The 19,672-nt window shown below is 35.8% G+C and overlaps 2 protein-coding genes across 5 annotated transcripts in view; one reads left to right on the forward strand and one right to left on the reverse strand.

Moving 5' to 3' along the window:
* DIS3 (DIS3 homolog, exosome endoribonuclease and 3'-5' exoribonuclease) overlaps positions 1 to 13,065 on the reverse strand; it is a 40,612-nt gene extending 27,547 nt beyond the window's left edge. The window contains exons 1-7 of one of the 2 annotated variants that reach the window (XM_003765807.3): positions 12,625 to 13,065; positions 11,389 to 11,546; positions 7,873 to 8,069; positions 7,486 to 7,559; positions 4,613 to 4,780; positions 3,232 to 3,396; positions 848 to 961 (exon numbers count right to left, since the gene is read on the reverse strand). In XM_003765807.3, the coding sequence (XP_003765855.1) occupies positions 848 to 961; positions 3,232 to 3,396; positions 4,613 to 4,780; positions 7,486 to 7,559; positions 7,873 to 8,069; positions 11,389 to 11,546; positions 12,625 to 12,852 (1,104 nt within the window). In that variant the 5' untranslated portion in view covers positions 12,853 to 13,065. Of the gene's footprint in view, positions 1 to 847; positions 962 to 3,231; positions 3,397 to 4,612; positions 4,781 to 7,485; positions 7,560 to 7,872; positions 8,070 to 11,388; positions 11,547 to 12,371; positions 12,525 to 12,624 lie in introns of those variants that run through there. The other variant, XM_023500540.2, reaches the window with a different exon arrangement.
* A 108-nt stretch (positions 13,066 to 13,173) lies between these two features.
* Positions 13,174 to 19,672, forward strand: part of PIBF1 (progesterone immunomodulatory binding factor 1) — a 271,889-nt gene continuing 265,390 nt past the window's right edge. Inside the window, exons 1-2 of one of the 3 annotated variants that reach the window (XM_031958466.1) lie at positions 13,174 to 13,606; positions 17,776 to 18,079. In XM_031958466.1, the coding sequence (XP_031814326.1) occupies positions 17,828 to 18,079 (252 nt within the window). In that variant the 5' untranslated portion in view covers positions 13,174 to 13,606; positions 17,776 to 17,827. The remainder of the gene's footprint in view (positions 13,607 to 17,775; positions 18,080 to 19,672) is intronic. The other 2 variants (XM_031958465.1, XM_031958464.1) reach the window with 2 other exon arrangements.

Genomic DNA, 19,672 nt, shown 5'->3' on the forward strand with positions numbered 1-19,672 from the left:
ATTCTACAGAAAGCCTTTCTCAAGGCTTTTGATTATAGTGTCTTCCCTCTGTTAATTACTTCCTATTTATCCTGTGTATAGCTTGTCTGTGCATATGGTTACTTGTGTCCTCCTTTATACTGTGAGATCCTAGAGGCAGAGCTCTCTTCTGCCTTTCTATCTTCAGTGTTTATGCATAGTAATTGGTACACAGCAGGCATTCAATAAATGCTTGCCAACTAATCATTTGACAGCACTGAGTCTTAGGAAATTTTTCATTGAATTGAATGAAAACCTAACCTTTGGAACTTCCATTATTCAGATTATTCATTAATTACTGCCATATTCACTTTTTAAAAACCCTTCTCAAATGTGGTAGTAATTAATGAATATAAAATTCCATGCACAGTTTTATAATATAGAAAAATAATCATTCTCCCTCAATCTGGGTACTATGTTTAAGACGTAGTTTTTCAGTTACCATGTCACACTTTTTAGACTTCAGTACATTAAAAAAAAAAAAAATGTAGAATCCTTTTTACATAAATATATTTCCTGTTGGTCTCCTACCCTCCTTTAAAATCCAACTCAAAAATGCCACCTTTTCTATAAATCTTCACCTGATTTCACTCAGTCTTGACTTTCTCCTTCAAAATTCACATAATACTGCAGTTTGCATCTTTTTTAAAGCAATTATCATGAAATATATGTGATCTGCATGTCTTATCCAGTTATTAGCATATAACTAATCCATGAAAGCCAGGAACATGTCTTATTTGAATGTTGTATGCCCCTAGCCTCCCCTAACAACATAATTATATTCATGTAAGCATTTCAAATATTGCATAAAAATAAAGTTTTCACTTACCTCCTTAATATCAGATTTGGAAAGCATGCCACAAAATGGCCTCCAGTTCCTTTTTATTATTCCTACCACTCTTCCTGAAGGCTTTAACATTTTCACATTTATAGCAGTGTTCAGCTGGAATTTAAAAATAAAAATAAAAGCAAGTATTAGCTATTTTCTCATTAATATAACACACATGATGACAGTTTTTCACAAACAAGTATAGATATTGCAACATACAAGCCCTAAATTATGACATCACAATAAGTTGTATTAACACTAAAATTCTGTAAAACAGTATGACCAAACTTTCAAAGTAGTATCATCTACAGTAAAGCAATATATACGCTAGGCCAACAAAACTGTTATTAAATACCCCCAAATCAGATGCTATTATGAACTCCAGTTTGACCCTCTTTTCTTTAGGGTCAAATACAAATTTCTTTGTTTAAAAACATTAAAACTCTCTAGAGCCTGGCTCCAAAATACTTTTGCAGTATTTTATTATTCTTAACTGGTATTACTGCTGTTACTCATGTAGAATATTCCTATCTCTCAATTCTACTTTCATGTGGACTATATCCCATGACTAAAAATTCACTCACTTTTTACTATCACTTCTTAGAAGCCCTAGTTTTCTTCAAAGCTCAGAACCAGAACTACCTATACATGAGATCGTTCTTATTCTCCTGAGATGTCAGTACCAGCACCTAACACTGAATTTATTATATTTATACATGTGTTGTATCTAGAGGATACATCACATGCATAAATGTTGTATGTGTTGTATCTAGACGATACAACACATGTATAAATATAATAAATTCAGTGTTAATAATAAGTTCACTGTTCAGAAGAATGCAATCTTCTAGAGGAAAGACTTATTTCAACTTTTGTCTTTGCATCTCCAGCATCTACCACAGTATTCAATACCACATTAGGGTTTAATGAATTATTATTTATCTATTCAAAAAGACAATCTTTTCGATTTTAATATGACACTGTGTTGACTATAAAGTCTTATAGGTAAAACAGGGCATGTAACTAGATTTTTTTGTGAACCTTGTCATGATTCTCACCTGCAATTTAGAAAAATAAGCACAGAATAAATATCTGTTATCAGAAAAAAATTTCCTATTACCATGGACCTTCCTTAAAAGAATCAGACAGAAAAAGAAGTATGTGGTATAGTGAAAAGAATGGAATTCTGTTCAGTAACCAGAACTAGAAATTAGCTCTGTTAACGTAAGCATATCATTTAATCACTCTAGGCTTCAGTTTCTCCATTTGTAAAATGAGGTAGTTGTGGTAGATAAGCTCTCTAAGTTTCTTGTAATTTTAAAATTCTATGATTGTATGTCAAAAGGGTTGATTACAAGAAGAAGCAAAAGAACTCTATGAAAAAAAAAAAAAACACTTTCACCTATAACACCATGTACACACATTCCAAAGACAAAATTAATAGTAAATTCCATGTCACTCAGATGTGGGAAAAAGACATAGCACCACTACAAATTCTGCTTGGAATATGACATTTTAAGAATCATAAGAATCAAATAAAAAATCAAAATATTGATGATATATATACTCTTAACTCTGTGTGTCCTTGATGATAAATATTTGAAAGTATTCTTTCTCATACTGGGTCTCATTAAAAATATATAGAAAAAGGCAATGGAGAAAATTTGGAAAATATACCTTTATTTTGGCATATTTTGGATAAAACAGACTAAATTGCAAATTATAATACTATTGTCCTTTGTTACAAGTAATTTTTTAAAACTGTATTACTTAGATGCCAGTTAATAGAAAAATAAGATCAATAGCTAGAAGTAATCTTAGAGATGATTTAGTACCACTTTTTTATTTTACAGATGAGAAAACTATCCAGGCTTTACAAATGATTTGTTCAATGTCACACAAGAACACAGATCAGATTCAAATGATTCAAATGCACAGGATTCAAGTCTTAGGCATAAGATGCAAATCCTATGATCTCTTTCCACCATTCCATGCTTCTGCCTAATTAACTTTAAATTCATGAATTTTAAGTTTTGACACCAAAATCAAGTTTCTTTATATCTGAAGCAAATGACCTAAAAAAAAAAAAAAAACCCCACAAAATGTTGCTAATACAACATATTTCTGTGTCTTACATGTATTTAGGCCATTTTACTCATAAAATGATAGACTTTATATTTGACTTTGTTTAAAAATAGTCTGCTAAAACATACACTCAAATCTACTTGTGATCTCAATTACTTGCAAATATATTTCAAGTAAAAAATTGCATATTACAAAAGTAATACAGAGTTAAAAAATTTAATTTTAAAAATACTCTAAAGTTTATCTTAAATGGTCATAGAAAGAAATAACTTAGCATGAAAACCTGTTTAATTTCATACAGTGTTTTCTTTTTCCTCTTCGTCTTCTACATCATCACCATTTTGACCTTCATCTTGCAGGACCACAGAAGATGGTGCTACCCACTGACTTTTGGGCAAAAGTTCCACAGCTACTATGTCCTCATGAACAGCCCGGTTCAAGTTTTTAAGTCCTTGGATGATAATCTGTATACAAACAGGAGAAAAAAGAAAAGAGAAATGATCCCATTACTTTGTGAAAATGTGTCTAAATATAGCTTGATCTAGGTGCATACTGCATGCTCTCTCTCTGTTTATAATACTCCTTTATTCATCTCCAATGGTTATCTATAAGTATTTTCAAAAATTATATTAAGCAAAATGTCGATTTTAATCATTATATTTACTGAATGTTCTATTTCTTGATTTTAAAAATGAAACGGTAGAATATTTTATATTTACTTATAGTAACAAATCAAAGCAAAGAAGGTAGAGAAGACAATTTAATCATATAACCTGGGAAAAACTGTATAAATAGCACTCATATACAAGTTAAGTATGAGATTACTATAGAGAACAATAAGCATACTTGATAGAATCTTGGACTTGTCAAGACTACTTAAATTCTTAAGTCTTTCTTCAGTCTCTGTGGTTTCAGAAAAATCACTTAACCTCTTAGCCTCAGTTTTTTCATCTATAAAATAAGAGTAAAACTATGTACTACAATAGGCAGAATGGTAGAATCAAATGAGTGGATAAACACTAGACCTTGGGTCAGGAAGACTTGAATTCAAATCTGGCCTCAGGTACTTATTAGCTGTATCACTCTGAGCAAGTCACTTTACTGTTTGCCTGTTTCCTCATCTGTAAAATGGGAATAATAATAGCATCTACTTCCTAGGATCATTGGGAGAATCACATGAGACAACAATGGTAAAAGTTTTACTACAGTTTTTGGCATATCCAACTATTTGTGACCCCATGTGGCATTTTCTTGGCAAAGATATTGGAGTGATTTTCCATTTCTTCTCCAATTCATTTTACAGGTGAGGACATTGAAACAAACAGGGTTAAGTGACTGACCCAGGGTCACACTGACCAGTTTTGAACTTGCAAAGATGAGCCTTCTGACTCCACAGGCACATTATTCCATCCATTGTGCCACTCAGCTACCCTACTAAGAACTACACAAATCATGTTATTATTACTATTATTATATGAACAATGAGCAAAATAGACACTAAGTGTGATTAAGGTAAGCTCAAAACAGGAAATGAATACTGGTACCCTAGCTTTGGTAACTGTCCCCAAACTGACAAAATGAAAGAGAGATGGGCAAATCCAAATTACCTCACTAAAACACATTAAAAATATATATGAGGCAAGATAAAAAGGAATACAGTTCATATCATTCCAAACTTGCCTCTCTGTTTTCTTCACAATCTCCATGAATCCACACTGTGGCTTCAAGATAATTCTCTCTACTTGCTCTGAATGTTCCTTGAAGGTATGTACCAGATTTTATGCCTTGCTGTAATTTACTTAAAGGAAGATGCTCTGGAAATAATACTTTCCGACTTTCTATTTCATTCTGTGAAATAAACAAAAAAACACAATTAGTAATAATGTACTCAAATCTATTTTCAATAGTGACAGAAAATTCTTTCCAAATTAAAAATAAATGGATATTTAATGTTTATTCAAATAATAATGAAACAAAATAATCTTATATGTTAAGAGCTCTAAAATAAACATAAAAGGAGGGTCTCTTTTTACACTATGTTGGCATCAAGAAAAAAAAAGGAATAAAATAAAGGAAACTTTATTTTGTCCATCAACGTAAGAAAAACACACACAATATTTTTGACTTCATTCCTAGTGTTACATTCTACTAGTCCTCTGGACACTTATATCTGACTGTCTTATTGCCTTCTAAATTCAAGAATTAAAAAAAACTACTGAGCAATCCAGAGACCTGGGTTTTATCCCAGCTTCATCACCACTTTTGTCATCTTGAGCAACTAACAACTTTCTTATATTCTGATTTCCTTGTTAATTAAGTAGCAGGATAAACAAGCTAATTTCTCCTTACTCTAAAACTATTCTCTTATTCTAAATTTAAATTCCTGATTCCCTCTCCACAAAACTGTTTCCCTATTATATCTTTTCTCATTTCTGTCAATTATAGTAGTATATTCCCAAGGCTTGATCCTTGGGTCTCCTTTCTCCTCCTTTGCTCTTATATCATGTCATTGAGTTATCAAGTCATATGAATTCCTTTTTCACACTATTCCTAAAATTCATCTTTTGCTTTTAATTCTCATGATGGAAATTTTTTTTTTTTCATTTTTAAAACTTCACTTTAAAACTTCTATGAGAAAATACTTAAATCTTCAAGGTGAATGGAAGAGTTAAGAAGGCTTAATATAGAATCTTCTCTAATACTCTGGTTTCAGTTTTTCCTTCTCATTTATGCTTTTCCCACATTCATCTTTTCCAACACTGTCACTCTTAAATTCATAAGCTTTTGAGGGTTTTAAATGAGAAAGCTGTACCTACTTAACTAGAAGTGATAACTTTTTTTTTTTTTTTTTTTTTTTTTGCTGAGGCAATTGGGGTTAAGTGACTTGCCCAGGGTCACACAGCTAGGAAGTGTTACATGTCTGAGGTCACATTTGAACTCAGGTCCTCCTGACTTCAGGGCTGGTGCTCTATCCTCTGACCACCTAGCTGCCTTCCCTCACTAACCCCCCTTACCCTGGAAGAGATTTTAGATCCTCTTTTTTCAAATTTTCTTCATTTCAAGTCCAAAGTCCTATCTGATCACCATAAGGCCTCTTATATAGCTAGCAAATACTTGAGGATAAATGTGGACTAGGGCTAATTGACTCTAGGTCCAGTACTCTATTCATTTAGTCACTTATCAAATCACATGCCATATTGTGAAAGTTTTTATGCTTATTGTTTCCCTAAAGCTAACTTTTCCTCAATTCACTATTTGTTAAGAATGCCATCAGGAGTTCAACATCCTAAAGTTAGAAGTTGTGGTTTTATGTTTTGATATGATAAGGTGAAGTTACCAAGTCTTCCCTATCACATCCCTGTACAGGTAACTGTTCTCTAGTCTTATACAGGACATTCTACTTTCCTAGAAGACAACAGTCTCCTTGACCATAATTTTTTTTCTCCCTTCAAACTTAACTAAAAATTCAATAGCTTCCCACTCTCCACTGAGGAAAATTTAAAAACTACCAAGTATTCAGCATTTGTCCTGTTTAGTGCTACCTTTTTCCCCAGTCTCATCCAAAAGCACTCCAGATGTTTCCAGATGTTATTTTCTGTAGTTCCTGCACCTTAGTCTTTGTTCTATTCCCTATGTTTGGAGTGTCCCTCCTTACCTCTATTCTTTATCGTTTAAATTTCTACCCATTCTTTAAAGGCAAAATGAAATGCCATCTCCTCTAGAAGTCTTTCCTGACCCCCCTGATTAGCAATGACATTCCTGTCCTCGGGTATCAAACAAGACCATGGTAATCACCTCTTTTATATTTTATCATGTACCATTATTTATTTGGACATTTCTATCCCCCTCCCCCACCGTATTATCAAAGCCCCTATATTTATGTCTTCATCTTTATGTCTGATGAATTAAAAATTGTTATTATTTAGCTTTTCACAAATTTATTCTTATATTTTGTTTTCCAAATTAGACTGTGTACTACAGGGCTTTTTGGTATGAATATACAGAGCTGGCATTTAATTGATTCAACTGAAGGAAACAGTAGAACAAATAAAGATCATAGCTCCAATTCTGATAAACAAATAGAGTTAGGTGTAAAATTAATTAGCTTTTAAATGAGAATAAAGAAAACATCACTAAGACATATATAGAAGTTTTATCTCAATGACACTTTTACTTATGCCTCTAAGAGCCTATTCATCCCTGATCTCCTTGACAAACTGTTTGACAAAAAGGAAACAGGATTCACAAAGGAGCTAGCTTTCAGACTCTATCTGAAATACAAAGGAGTACCATGAATTCTGAGAATTTGATTCCAACTTTTTGTGGCCGTAATTTTGGAGAGATTGATATAATCTAATATTAGTAATTATTTCCAACAGATCTCTTAGTATCTCTTATCTATAAGTAGTTACATTTTTAAACTTCATAATTTGGGGCTTCATATCCCAAAGATGCCAAACGGCATCTTTCAATAGTTCTACTTTTAAAAAAATCTTGAAAAAAACAAACATAAGAAAAAAAAAAAAGAACAAGACCATGAACACAAACCATACCCCTTCATCAGACAGACAAGCAAGACGATCTACAAGTTCAGGATTTGCTGTTAAGCTTTTTATGTATTCTTCACCTGAAAAATATATATTTTTTTCCAGATTAATAAGTAGACAAGTATATGTAGAGGGCAGTTTTATTTATCCAAGTCTATGAACTATCCAAAGTCTCTGATAAGAAGAGGTAGCTAATAATATAAGAAAGTAGGATGAGGGAGGAAAAGACAAGTATTATCGTTCACATAGTCCTTGTTAAAAGATTTTTAATGATATAAAAAAGTACATTGTGGCCACACTATTGACTTTGTAATAGGTCACAGAACTGACTAGGAACGACTTTTATTTACATTTGAAAATTAACAGTAAATAGAAAAAAATAATATAGCTTACATGTATAAGCTGGTATCCCCTCTTCTATTGCCTTCTCTTTATTTTTTATGTCATTTGTTATGAAGATAACTTGAGGATGATTCTCATCTGTTGTAATTTTTTTCATGTGTTCATTGTACCATTTTGCTGCTACTCGGATTGCTCTATCATTACGATCATTCGCATTTTCCCCTTGTTCTTGTTCTATATATGTTTCTCTAGATGTTAAAGACAAATCAAAAGCCAAAAATCACATAAATAAACCAATCAAATATCTTCACTTTGGTGAAAATAAAGTATAATGAGCTTTTAAAACTTATGTTACTAAACGTTTAAAACCCAACTATATCAACTGGAATCAAGGATAAATACCTTTTCTTACATTATTTTTCCAATTTATCCCTTAAGAAATGCCAGAATCAAAAAGTAAGGGAAGGGTCAATTCTACTGGGTTTTTAATATAAATATTGACACACATAATTAATCAAAAAGGAATATCATCTAATTAATGTGACAAATGAAAAACATCAATTGGAGCATTATTCCACAGTATCCAAATAGTTATTCAAAAGTAACAGGAAAAACACTAATAATAATTTCCCTGTACCTAAAATGTCTCCCTCCCATTTCTACCAGTTGCAATTCTATTTTCAAAGGTCCAGGTCAAATGTCACCTCAATGAATGAAGACCATTCCCAATCGTTCCTTAGCAATGATCATTTTCTGTTTGGACCAAAAATACTTGATTTGCACTACTCTTTGACACTTTCCATATATATCACATATCCTTTTAGATTGTAAACTCCATGAAGGCACAGATGCCATAAAAGAGTTAAGTGAATCTTTATGTAGTTCCTCCAGCATATAGTTCACAGTGCCTAACACAACTCAGCTTAAGAAATGAATTTCAAAGAGAAATTTACTTATAGAATTTATACCATCTATAAAACTTGTAGGAAACAATTCACTTAAACTACATTCAACATATTTAATTTTACTCAATTAAATGAAGCTATAAAGGAAAAGTAAAAAGAAATGAAATTGTAATTCATATATATCTTCTTATAATCTATACTTCAAGAATCTGTGATTTCACTGTCGTAGACGCTCAGCCCACTGATGGCAGACTGCAATCACTTCATGCCTTAAAAGACTTTATGAATAGCTGTGACTAGAGCAACCCTTTAGTAAGAAACTACTCTACTCTTAAGAGGATTGTTTGTAGATGCCACAGGGGTTAATGTCAGTCTTTCCTGCCAGGATCAGTTTGTGCTTGAATAGCATGGTCTTTGAGAAACCAAGACATGAGGAGGTACCAAAGCAGGAGTCTATACAATAGAAAGGTAATCTATGAAGGTACTTTAACACATATGCTAATGATCAAATTAACCTATATATTCTTATTCACATTCTTCCAATTCTAGCCATCTGAACTGTCAAAAACAACAAACAAAACCAATCATTTTTCTCTCCATTGTTGTAGTTACAATAATGTTCAGCTTTTATGAGCTCAGTTAAGAGTTTTCTTGGCAAAGATACTTAAGGGCTTTGCTATTTCCTTCTTCAGCTTATTTTACAAATAAAGAAACTGAGGTAAACATTGTTAAATGACCTGCCCAGAGGCATACACCTAGTTAGTGTCTAAGGGTAGATTTGGCCAGGCCTAGCTCTCTATCTACTCCACAACCTAGCTGCCATACAATTTTATTTGTTCAGTCATTCAGTCAAGTCTGATTCTTTGTCACCTAATAAACTATATTGTCTAAGAAGTTTTAGACTAGAATGGTTTGCCATTTCCTTTTCCAGTGGATTAAACAAACCTAACAGCTTAAGTGACTTGTCCAGGGTCACAGAAGTACTAAGTATCTAAGGCCAAATTTGAACTCAGATCTTCCTGACTCCAAGCCCAGTGTTCTAGCCACAGAAACACCTAAGTGCTACCCAATATCACTGTGGAGGCTCTTCAGGCACTAGGTCCATCTGTTTTCTTTTGCTTCTGTTTTAAGCCCTCCAGTAGTCTCCAACATGAATAGGCAGGGTGGGTCTAATCCGGGATTAACTAAATAAAAAAAATCAGATCCTATGGCTTTTAATGGCATGTTGGGGGTAGGTGAAGTTGGATCAACCTGTTATTTCACTAGTACTGGACATTACCTTATAGACCTGCAGCTTGCTATTTTAAATAGCTACCTGGAACTAAGAGGGAAAGCACTTGGCTAGATCACAAGGTCAAAAGGCATTCACAGTGGTAGTACATGTACCCAGGTCTTTCTGACTCTTCATCTAGTTCAGCTAACTACTCTTACAACTCTTCCTCTCTTATCTAGTACAATACTATTCCCAACAAAATCTTACCAGGTTTACAATGGAAAAAAACACATAATTTGAAGAAAATAAGATCTGCAGGATCAAGGTTTCCATTAAGTGCAAGGAATCAAAATTTGAAATGTTTTGCCAATATTCTCTATTAGAACTGAGTATGCAATATAAATGAGTAACAGATTTGGGAAGAATGGTCCATGGTGGGGGGGAGGGGAGAAGAGAGGGAGAAAGTTTAGTAGTACTCTGTTGGAAAGTTATATCTTCATATCATCAGATTTCAATCTAGAGGTGACCTATTTCCTCATTTTACTGACTGGGGGCAAAGGTCAAATTTTGCCCAAGGTCACACTTCAGGAAGTGGCTTAAGACAGGATTTGAACTCAAGTATTTCTGCCTCTGAGGCCAATATTCTACCTACTATATTATTTTTGTGTGTGACTAACATAGAATATATTATGTAAATGAATAACCAAGGTCTCATTGTACTTTATATAATTTTTTAAAAAGGAGACATTTTCCATGATCAAACTTTATATTTCAAGATATAACTTTTAACAATAACACAAATGACCATGTTCAAAACATACAACAAAAATCCAAATCTAGCATTCCCTCTCTTAGTTTTATAATTTTTAATCACAAAGAAACTTGATACTTATATTTTTCATTTTTAAAAATATCTATATAGCCATAATCTGCCTTTTAAAAAAAAAATACTCTTTACATTGCTAGCTGATATCGCTTGTCTATGAAATTTTTACAAACTAGAGTTTTGCTTGGAATTCTTGGTAAAAATGCACTTCAAATATTCAATTAATATTACCTTTAAATTAATTAGAGAAATTTTGGAATCATAAATGGAACTATGGAGAAACATACCTGAACCCAAAGAAGTATCAATCAGAAGCTTCCTTAAAGACAGATGGTCCTGATTCAAGTATTGAATCTCAAGAAAATTACTCAATTGTGTCTCAAATTTCTCAACTGGGAAAAAAGATTACCTTTACCTATCTTTTTAGGTGATTCTGAAGATTAAATGAGGACATAAAGAAAAGCATTTTGGAATATAAAACTGATTAGATAAAATGTAAGAAATTCTTAGAAATAAAACTATTTTAGTTATGTATTTGGCAAAATTACAAATAACCACTTCCACCTATTCCAACACCCTTGAAATTTTTTTTTTTTTACTATCAACATAGATGATTATCTTACCTATGATGCTCATTAGTGAAGGTATAGAAATGCTTGCTAAGATCACTAATCAAATCTCGGATTCTCTTATATACTGGTGCACTCCGATTCCTTACTTCCTGGAGAACAGTTTGTAGCAGGATTACATTTCTGATGATTGGATCCTCAAGTATATCAATCTTAAAAAAGAAAAAATGCGTTCAAATTTCTCAAAACTTTATTCCGCTCTTGCAATATACCTATTTCAATAGATTCTACTTTTGCAATATATATTTTTATCAAACTTAACCCCTTTATAAATTATACATTTATTACTGAAAATTGAATCTTAAGAATAAAATGTAGTCAAAGGAAGGGAAGTCTCTAAATTCTGCATAGATCCCTTATAGCTAGGGAAGATCATCATTAACATTTATTGAGAATCCCAGAGCTGCTGCGGTTTCTGACTACACCGATCAAGTCCCTAACTTCAATATATTTCGAAGTAAAAACTAACAGAATGGTAAGCAAATTAAAAATGATAAGGTACATTTACACATTGCTTCCTATTAATACATGAGCAAATCTAAGTACAACCACTAATTGAAGTGGAACTTCAATTGTAACTTTTGTTATATTGTATACATTTTGTATTGTATTGTATATTGTATATTGTAACTTTTACTAGGCCCTCATTTCAAGGATAAAGACACAAGCTCGGAATAAAGGACTTGTCCTAAATCACAAAAGCTGCTAAGACATTAGTTCGGATCTTCAATCAAAATCCCCAAATTCTCAACTCATTGGGGGTGGGGGCGGGGCAAAAACCCAAACCAAAATGAAGCCCAAGGAGGTCACTCATTCTCAAGAGGGGAAATCATAGGATTTTGAGCAGGAGAAACCTTTCAAGGTTCATCTTCCATTTATAAATGGGGAAACTGAGGCCCAAGGGGAAGTTCGAGACACCACACAAAATCCAAACCAACAGATTCTGTCTTATCCACAAGAAAAGATACGATGCTTACGTTCTGTAGAAAATTAGTTTTTGAAACCTCTAGCTTTAATCTGTTTTGCATTTTTAAGCGCTTGTAGTTCTAAGTTCTAGGAAATGACATAAAACTCGCTCCCAGTCCCACAGGCAAGAGGTGGCCGGGCGATGACCGGAACCCCAAGGCCCCAGCCGGGAGTCCCCGATCCCCCTCCCCCACCTCCCATGCCGCTTCACGGAGCGGGCTCGCTTGGAGGCGACCTCGTCAGTCGAGGCTTTCTCCGCGGCACCTGGTGGAGCAGCACGTTGGTGTCCGGCAGGAGGTAGTGGGGCTGAGGGCAAAGGCTGCTCTCGGGGTCGCGTGGTCGCGGCTCGAGGGCCGGCCCTTCCTGGGCACTGCAGCACTCGGCGCAGCCCGAAGCCCCGCAACCGATGTCGTCGCGCAGATAATGCTCCCGCACTATCTTCAGCACTCCGCCCGCCCGGGTCTTCTTCAAGAACGTTCGGGATTTGAGCATCGCGCTCCCTGGCCGCTTGCTGGCCGGACCGGGCCCGCCTATCGCGTTGAAAGGCAAGAGCGGCACTGGGTAAAGGCAGGGACTACTAAAACGCAGCCCGAGCTTCCGGCCTGCCTCAGACAGAGACAGTAAAGTACTGAACCGGAGGGGGAGGGGGAAGAGGAGGTAAACTCCGCACTTCCAACTAGTCGCTCCTTCCGGCGGCCTCGGTGATTGGCTAAACCTGTAGCCCTATGTCAGAGATTGGGCCTCTCGGGTTGGTTTGCCTGAGGACTGCTAAAGAACTTCACTTCCCGGCATGCCCTGCTACCTTCCTCCGCTTTTAATCGGCGGGAGAAGTCGAAGAGATGCTTCCCTCGGATTGGCTCCGCTGGGCCAAGTCTTTCTGAGAACTTCACTTCCCGACATGCCCCGCCTCCTCCCTGTGCTCTTAGTCAAGTGGGAAGAATCGAAGAGGTGTTACACTCGGCTGGGCTCGCTTAGAGCCGGCTTTTCTAAGAATTTCACTTCCCAACATGCTCCGCTGCTCCCCGCGGCTCCTAGTTAACGGGTCTGGTTTCGGCGCGGCTCGAGCATCGGGCTAGTGGCTGCTTCCTCCTTTGTTTCCCCAGGGCTGGCGTCGTTGTCGTGGTGACGGCTTCCTCCCGGAGAGGCCGGGCTGTTGCGGAGGAGGGCCCAAACGGAGAAATCGCGGAGACTTCCACGGGCCGCAACCCGGGCGATTCCAGCTTCAGCTCCAGGACTTGCGCCCATGGTAATTATTTGTCCCGAGCTCGGGTCTGCCCGTGGCTCTTTTTCGAGCCGGGACGGGAGACCTCCCCTTGTCGCTGTTTTCCTTAGCAGGGGAAAAAAAAAAAAAAGTGTTCTATTTCAAATCAGTAAATTATTAAGCCCCACTACGTGCCAGGCTCCCTACTAAGCGCCGGGCACACACACAAAAGAGGCAAAAAACAGTACCTCTCCTCAAGATGCTTACTGTCTAATGGGGGAGACTTGTCTGTTCTTCTCGGAGACGACCATGACGTCAGGGAGGTGATGTCACGACAGGCAAGTGAGTTGGATTTAAGTGAGGGATGATTGTACAAGTCACTTGCTTCACGATTCCTCCAAAGCCATCTGGGTCCAGTGGCCAGAAAGTGATTAAGATGAAGTGAGGAAGATAAGAGGCAAAGAATGACCTTTTTTTTTTTTTTTTTTTTTTTTTTTTTAAATCCTCCTTTTTCTATATGTTAAGGATCACTGACTAGATTTCGTACTTAAGGACCAAGCCTTAAAACATGACTGGCACTCCTAGATTGATCCAATAAAAGGTTCCAAGTCAAGCCCAGTTGGTCTTTCTTTTGGCCGACTTTGCCTCAGAATGAATTGTAAGTAGCAATTGTTGTTTTGGCTAGAAATTCTGAGGGTTTTCCCATTTCTAATTGAGTGATTGATTGATGACCAGGTAAAAAAGGCCATTCTTTTACCTCATACCTTTCTTACTTAGTGGTAATCATTAAACTGGTAGTTTACCTCAGTCAACCTGAGATCTTTTAAAGACCTTAACAAGACTAAGGTTTCTCCCAACATGATTCATAAAGAAATGTGTATTAAAAAAATTATAACCAGAAAAATAAAGAAAATAATTTTTAAAAAAATCTCCCACTGTAACCAGGACCATATCCACTCATTCTGATTTATATCTGACCACTGGACCCAGATGGAGCTGGAGGGGAAAGTGAGTCAGGTGACCTTTGCATAGTCCTCCCTACCTCAAATCCAATTCACTGGAATGTCTTGTCAACAACTCCCTGGTGTCATGATCCTTTTCCAGATAGAAGAACAACCTTTGTGAGTAGGAACTGCCCCACTGAGGACTGGCCAACGAAACTAATTTCTTCCTTTCTTTCCTTTTTATTTTATTCCTTTAATTGTGCCCCCTTTAATCTAAAATAATCACTGAAACTGTGATCTTTAATCTGCAAAAGAAGAGAGATTCGGGGTCTCCCAGGCTCCAGAGAATCTGGAAAAAGGCATATCTTCCAGACCAGCGTCATTCATTTGGAAATCTTGGGCATATCACCCCCCCTCCCATTGATCTTTTTGGGAAACCATATCCCCCAATCAAACTGAAAAAGCCTTCAAGTAATTTCATTCAATTGGGAGATCCTGGTCTAATAATCAGTTCAAAGTGCCCCAAGATTTGCTCATAAAATAGGTTTCTGCCAATCCATTCTGTGCAAATTTATTCATTAAGAAATCTGCCTACTAAGAGAAAGGGAGCTTGTTAATGAAAAATAAAACTTCCTTTTTTTGCCACAGACTTTGGGGTTCACGAATTCTTTTGCATTTGGATCTGTGTCTCCAAGCAGAGAAGGGATCTCTCCTATTCCTACATATCATCAAAAATACATACAGGATAAATATTAAACAGTTAACAGAGGAAGACAGGCACAGGAATTAAGATGGTTTGGAGAAGGTTTTTTGTAATAAAAGCTAGTCTTTGCATTTTGCTTTTAAGTTTTGCAAAGAATTTTACATTAATTATCTCAGAACCCTTGGGAATTAGGTGTTATTATTACTGCCATTGAACAGATGAGAAAATGGAGGCTGGCAGAGGTTAAAAGACTTCTCTGTCTTCTATTTAGGAAGAATTTGAGGTAGAATTGAACTCCAGTCTCCCTGATTTCAAGTTCAACAACTATAATAACTAATATCAACTTACTGGTGTGCTAGGCACTGTGCTAAGGGATTTACAGTTCTTATCTCAATTGATCCTCATAACTTTGAGAGGTGGATGCTGTTGTCATTCCTATTTTACAATTGAAGAGACAAACCAACTACATGACTTACTTAGGGTCATACAGCAAATATGTGCCAAAAACTACATGTAAACACAGAGTTTCTGCCTCCAAGCCTAGCTCTTTATCCACTGAACTACCAAGCTGTCTCCAGCATATATAGATATACAGATATAGCTATGTATATCCTTCTTTCTACATATAATTCCATATACAAACTGTGTATAGATCCAGTGTCTGAAAAGATCAGCCTATGGTCACACCAGTGATATATATCTGTAGTGTTCTGGTTAGTTTTCTGGAGGTCTCTGGACCAGCCTTCATTTCAGCAGAGTAACCACCAGGAGAATAGTCAGAGATAAAGTCCAAATTCTTTATCATCTCCTTCAAAGTCTTGTCTTCTTGCCTGGGGCCCGGGCTAGCTTTCTGGAGGTCCTCCAGAATGTGTCTTGGTTTCTGTGGGGGAGGCAGGAGGATCACCACAACGGTCTCTGTCTTGAAGTCTCTCTCAGTCCTAGAGCTTGTGCTCCAGCCTCCAGTCCTCTGTCTTTCCTCAGTCACTAGGCTTAACCATTGTTTTATCAATTCCACTGAGTTAACAAACCTTGTTGTAAGAATTTCTCCAGAATTCTGGACCATTACATGTATCCATATATATATATCCATAACTACAATAACCGCAAATAAATGCAAAAGTTCAGACTAAGGAGGCAAGAAGGGAGAGAACATTCCTATCTGAGGTCTTTGAGAAAGCTTCTTAGGAGATGGGATTTGAACTCTATTTTATAGGTAGTTATTTATATACCTATTTATCTATATAGGTAAATATCCATACTGTGAATGGGCACATAGGAAGAGGGAAGTTGTTAGAATCCTTACAAAGATGTTAAGTCATTAGAATTGATAGAGACAATAATTATCTAATTTAGCATGGTTCAGTATGATTGATCTGATCCTACAAGGAGATGTTATGGGCCAGAACTTGAAACAAGGTACTAAGTGGAATTGAGGAGATAATGTTTAAATCTAGTTTAGAATTGATTTAATCCTACAACAGATAATGATTTCCCAGTGATATGATTGGTGTGTACACAGTGTACAACATATAAGCAAGAAACTCTCAGGGCCAAAAACTCTGAGAGATTGAGAGCCGGGAGTGAGTGGAGGTGACAGTTGTGAAGATTCAGAACCAAGATTCAGAGGGAGCTGGAGGTGACAAAGGACAAGCTGCAAGAGCTCTTGGAATCAAGGAGGGAGATAGATAGGCCTTTTAGAAAGCTAATCGGGCCCAAGGAAAGAGATAAGATTTGGAAGGAGAAAATAAACTTTTGGATTTTATCAGCTGGCTACATTTGAAGTGATTATTACTTTGAACTGAAACTAAGGCTGCCTCCAGAAAATCTCCCCAAGAAACCTGCTCCCAGAGAACCATCACATATATATTATAAAAAAGAAGAGAACACCACAGGAAGTCTCAGCAAAGTTACAAGTACAAGAATCTAAGAGGGATGAACTGATTGATGTAGTAGAGAAGCTTTGTATTTTAAAGTTGTAAGAGAAAGAGATGGGAAAGTAGTTTGGGACTGAATTGTCCATTATTTAATGGAGAGGGTATTTAAAGGATAGGGAGCTCGAAATTATTTTGTAAACAATGAGTAGCCAGTGAACAGTTTTGAGTTGGGGAATGTGTTAAAGTTCTGATTTAGGAAAACTAACCTGGTGGCTGTATGTCTAAGGCTGCTACAACGTGATTGATGCAAGCTTGATTTTTCAGAAAGAATACCATTAAACCAATCAACATTAATTTATTAAGTACTAGTTCAGTACCTAGAATTATGCTAAGCCCTGGGAAACAAAGATAAAACTGTCCTCAGTGAGTATAGTCATCTGTAGAAGTATAAACACACACATACAACCATTGTTGTCATAAAATGAAATCTTGCCAAAAATTATTTTGTCCCAAGTAATTTGCACATGAATTTAGTGCTTAATTGTAGTAGTATTTTGACTAGTAGTAATTTAGAAGTGTCCTGTAGTTAATTTTTGTTAAGGAGAAACTTAGTATCTTTTGCATTATGCCCATTACATATCTGTTTATGTTTTGGGGTAGATTTTAATTTAATCTTTTTTTTTTTTTTATCAGCAGGATTTTTAAATCGAAAGTTGCAAAGGAAAATCCATCAGTAACAGCAAACATGTCACAAAAAATTCCTAAAGAATTAAAAAGAGTCAATATTTCCAGTTCTCTAGAGTCTGAAGATCTTAGCTTAGAAACGACAATGCCTACAGATGAAATTTCCTCATCAGAAGAAAGAGAAGGGAAAACTGTCATCACAAGGCAACTTATTGAAAGAAAAGAACTACTTCATAGCATCCAGTTGCTGAAAATAGAGCTCTCCCAGAAAAACCTAATTATTGACAATATGAAAGTGGACCATCTTACAAAAGTAAGAGAATTTGTGAATCTTGAATATGAATCTTATGCATGTGTTTAAAAACAGTTAAATTCTAGTTCTCCAAAGTAAAAGTACAATTTAAGAACATGTTTTTCTTCATTCAGTTCAGTGACTAATGGGAGCAAAAAAGATTGGAATTTAAGGTTAAAACTGGTACATCTAGGGCAGTGGGAGCCTACAGTTGGTATGTCTCTAGAGAGATGAAACTGATTTGTAAACAAACATCAGTCAATAAATTTATTAATCACCTATGTTACATGTTTGCAACTATATTAGGCCCAAAAATGCAAAAACTAAAATGAAAGTCAAGAAATTTGCGTTTGAACATGAGACAGCAAGCACATATGTATACATATACATATAAGCACACAATAGAGATATTTGGGGTGGAGATTGCTAACTGCTGTGAAGATCAGTAAAGACCTCTTGTACAAGGTGGCTTTTTAGAAGAGCTAGTGATTCCAAGAGGCCAAGAGGCCAAGTTAAGGAGGGAGTACCTTGCAGATAATGGATAGCCTGAGGCATGCATATGGGAGAATGGAGAGAGATGTGTAAAGGAAAATGCAAAAAGCTAGTTTGTCAACATCTTGGAATTAAGTATAATGAGGCTGGGGAAAGATATATGGAGGCTATGGTGTGAAGATCTTTAAATGCTTTTATCAGATTTAAAGATTGATAATTTTGCCTCAACTGCTAGTGCCCTTCCTCTCTAACTACCTTTTATTTGAATACTTTGTATTCTCTTCATATTTATTCTATATATACTTACATGTATACTTGTCTTCCTTATTAGAATATAAGCTCTTTATGACTAGAGATTGTTTTATTCATTGAATTGTGTCCCCCCCCCCACCTAGCACATCTAATAGGCACTTAATAAATGTTTATTTATTGATTGATCCTAGAGATATAGAGAATCACTGTAATATATTGAGTTGGAGGCAGATGGTAAGAGTGAAACGTGATTAGAGCTGTGCTTTAAGAAAATCACTTTGTATCCCTGTGGAAAATATATTAGAGTGGGGAAAGACTTGGAACTTGGAGACAAATTAGGAAGCTCTTGAAACAATACAGGCAAGAGATGATGGGCTGAATTAGGGCACTGTGTGTATGTAGATGGTTAGTAGATAACATATTTAAAGCACTGTCCTTGGATTGTATGTTCTTATCCAAGTGATACTTTACTTCCCAAAATATTTCTGGAACTCCATTTTTGATATTTATTTAAAGTTAATTGATAGGTCACATGAAGAACCCAAGCTAATCTTTATAATCAAGCTAAATTTTATAATCAGTCTTGGTTTTGTTTTAGTTGGGGGGAACATATGGTCACCTATCTTATCTGTTGAAATTGATTTCTAAGTCAACTTGAGTGTTCTAAAAAATCATACCTGTTCATGTAGTACAAAAGTTGTCCACAACTTTTAAAAGAATAAGCCACAGGCTTCATAGACTTCTAAAAATATAGGAGCAGTGGCAGCTTTCCTGACTTAGCAATGATTTGCCTTCACTCCATCTTTCTCCACTGATGTGGTCACACCATCAGACCCACTATCAACAAAAAATTTACATTTTTAAAATATA

The sequence above is a fragment of the Sarcophilus harrisii genome, chromosome 3, assembly GCF_902635505.1.
Source record: "Sarcophilus harrisii chromosome 3, mSarHar1.11, whole genome shotgun sequence".
NCBI lineage: Eukaryota > Metazoa > Chordata > Mammalia > Dasyuromorphia > Dasyuridae > Sarcophilus > Sarcophilus harrisii.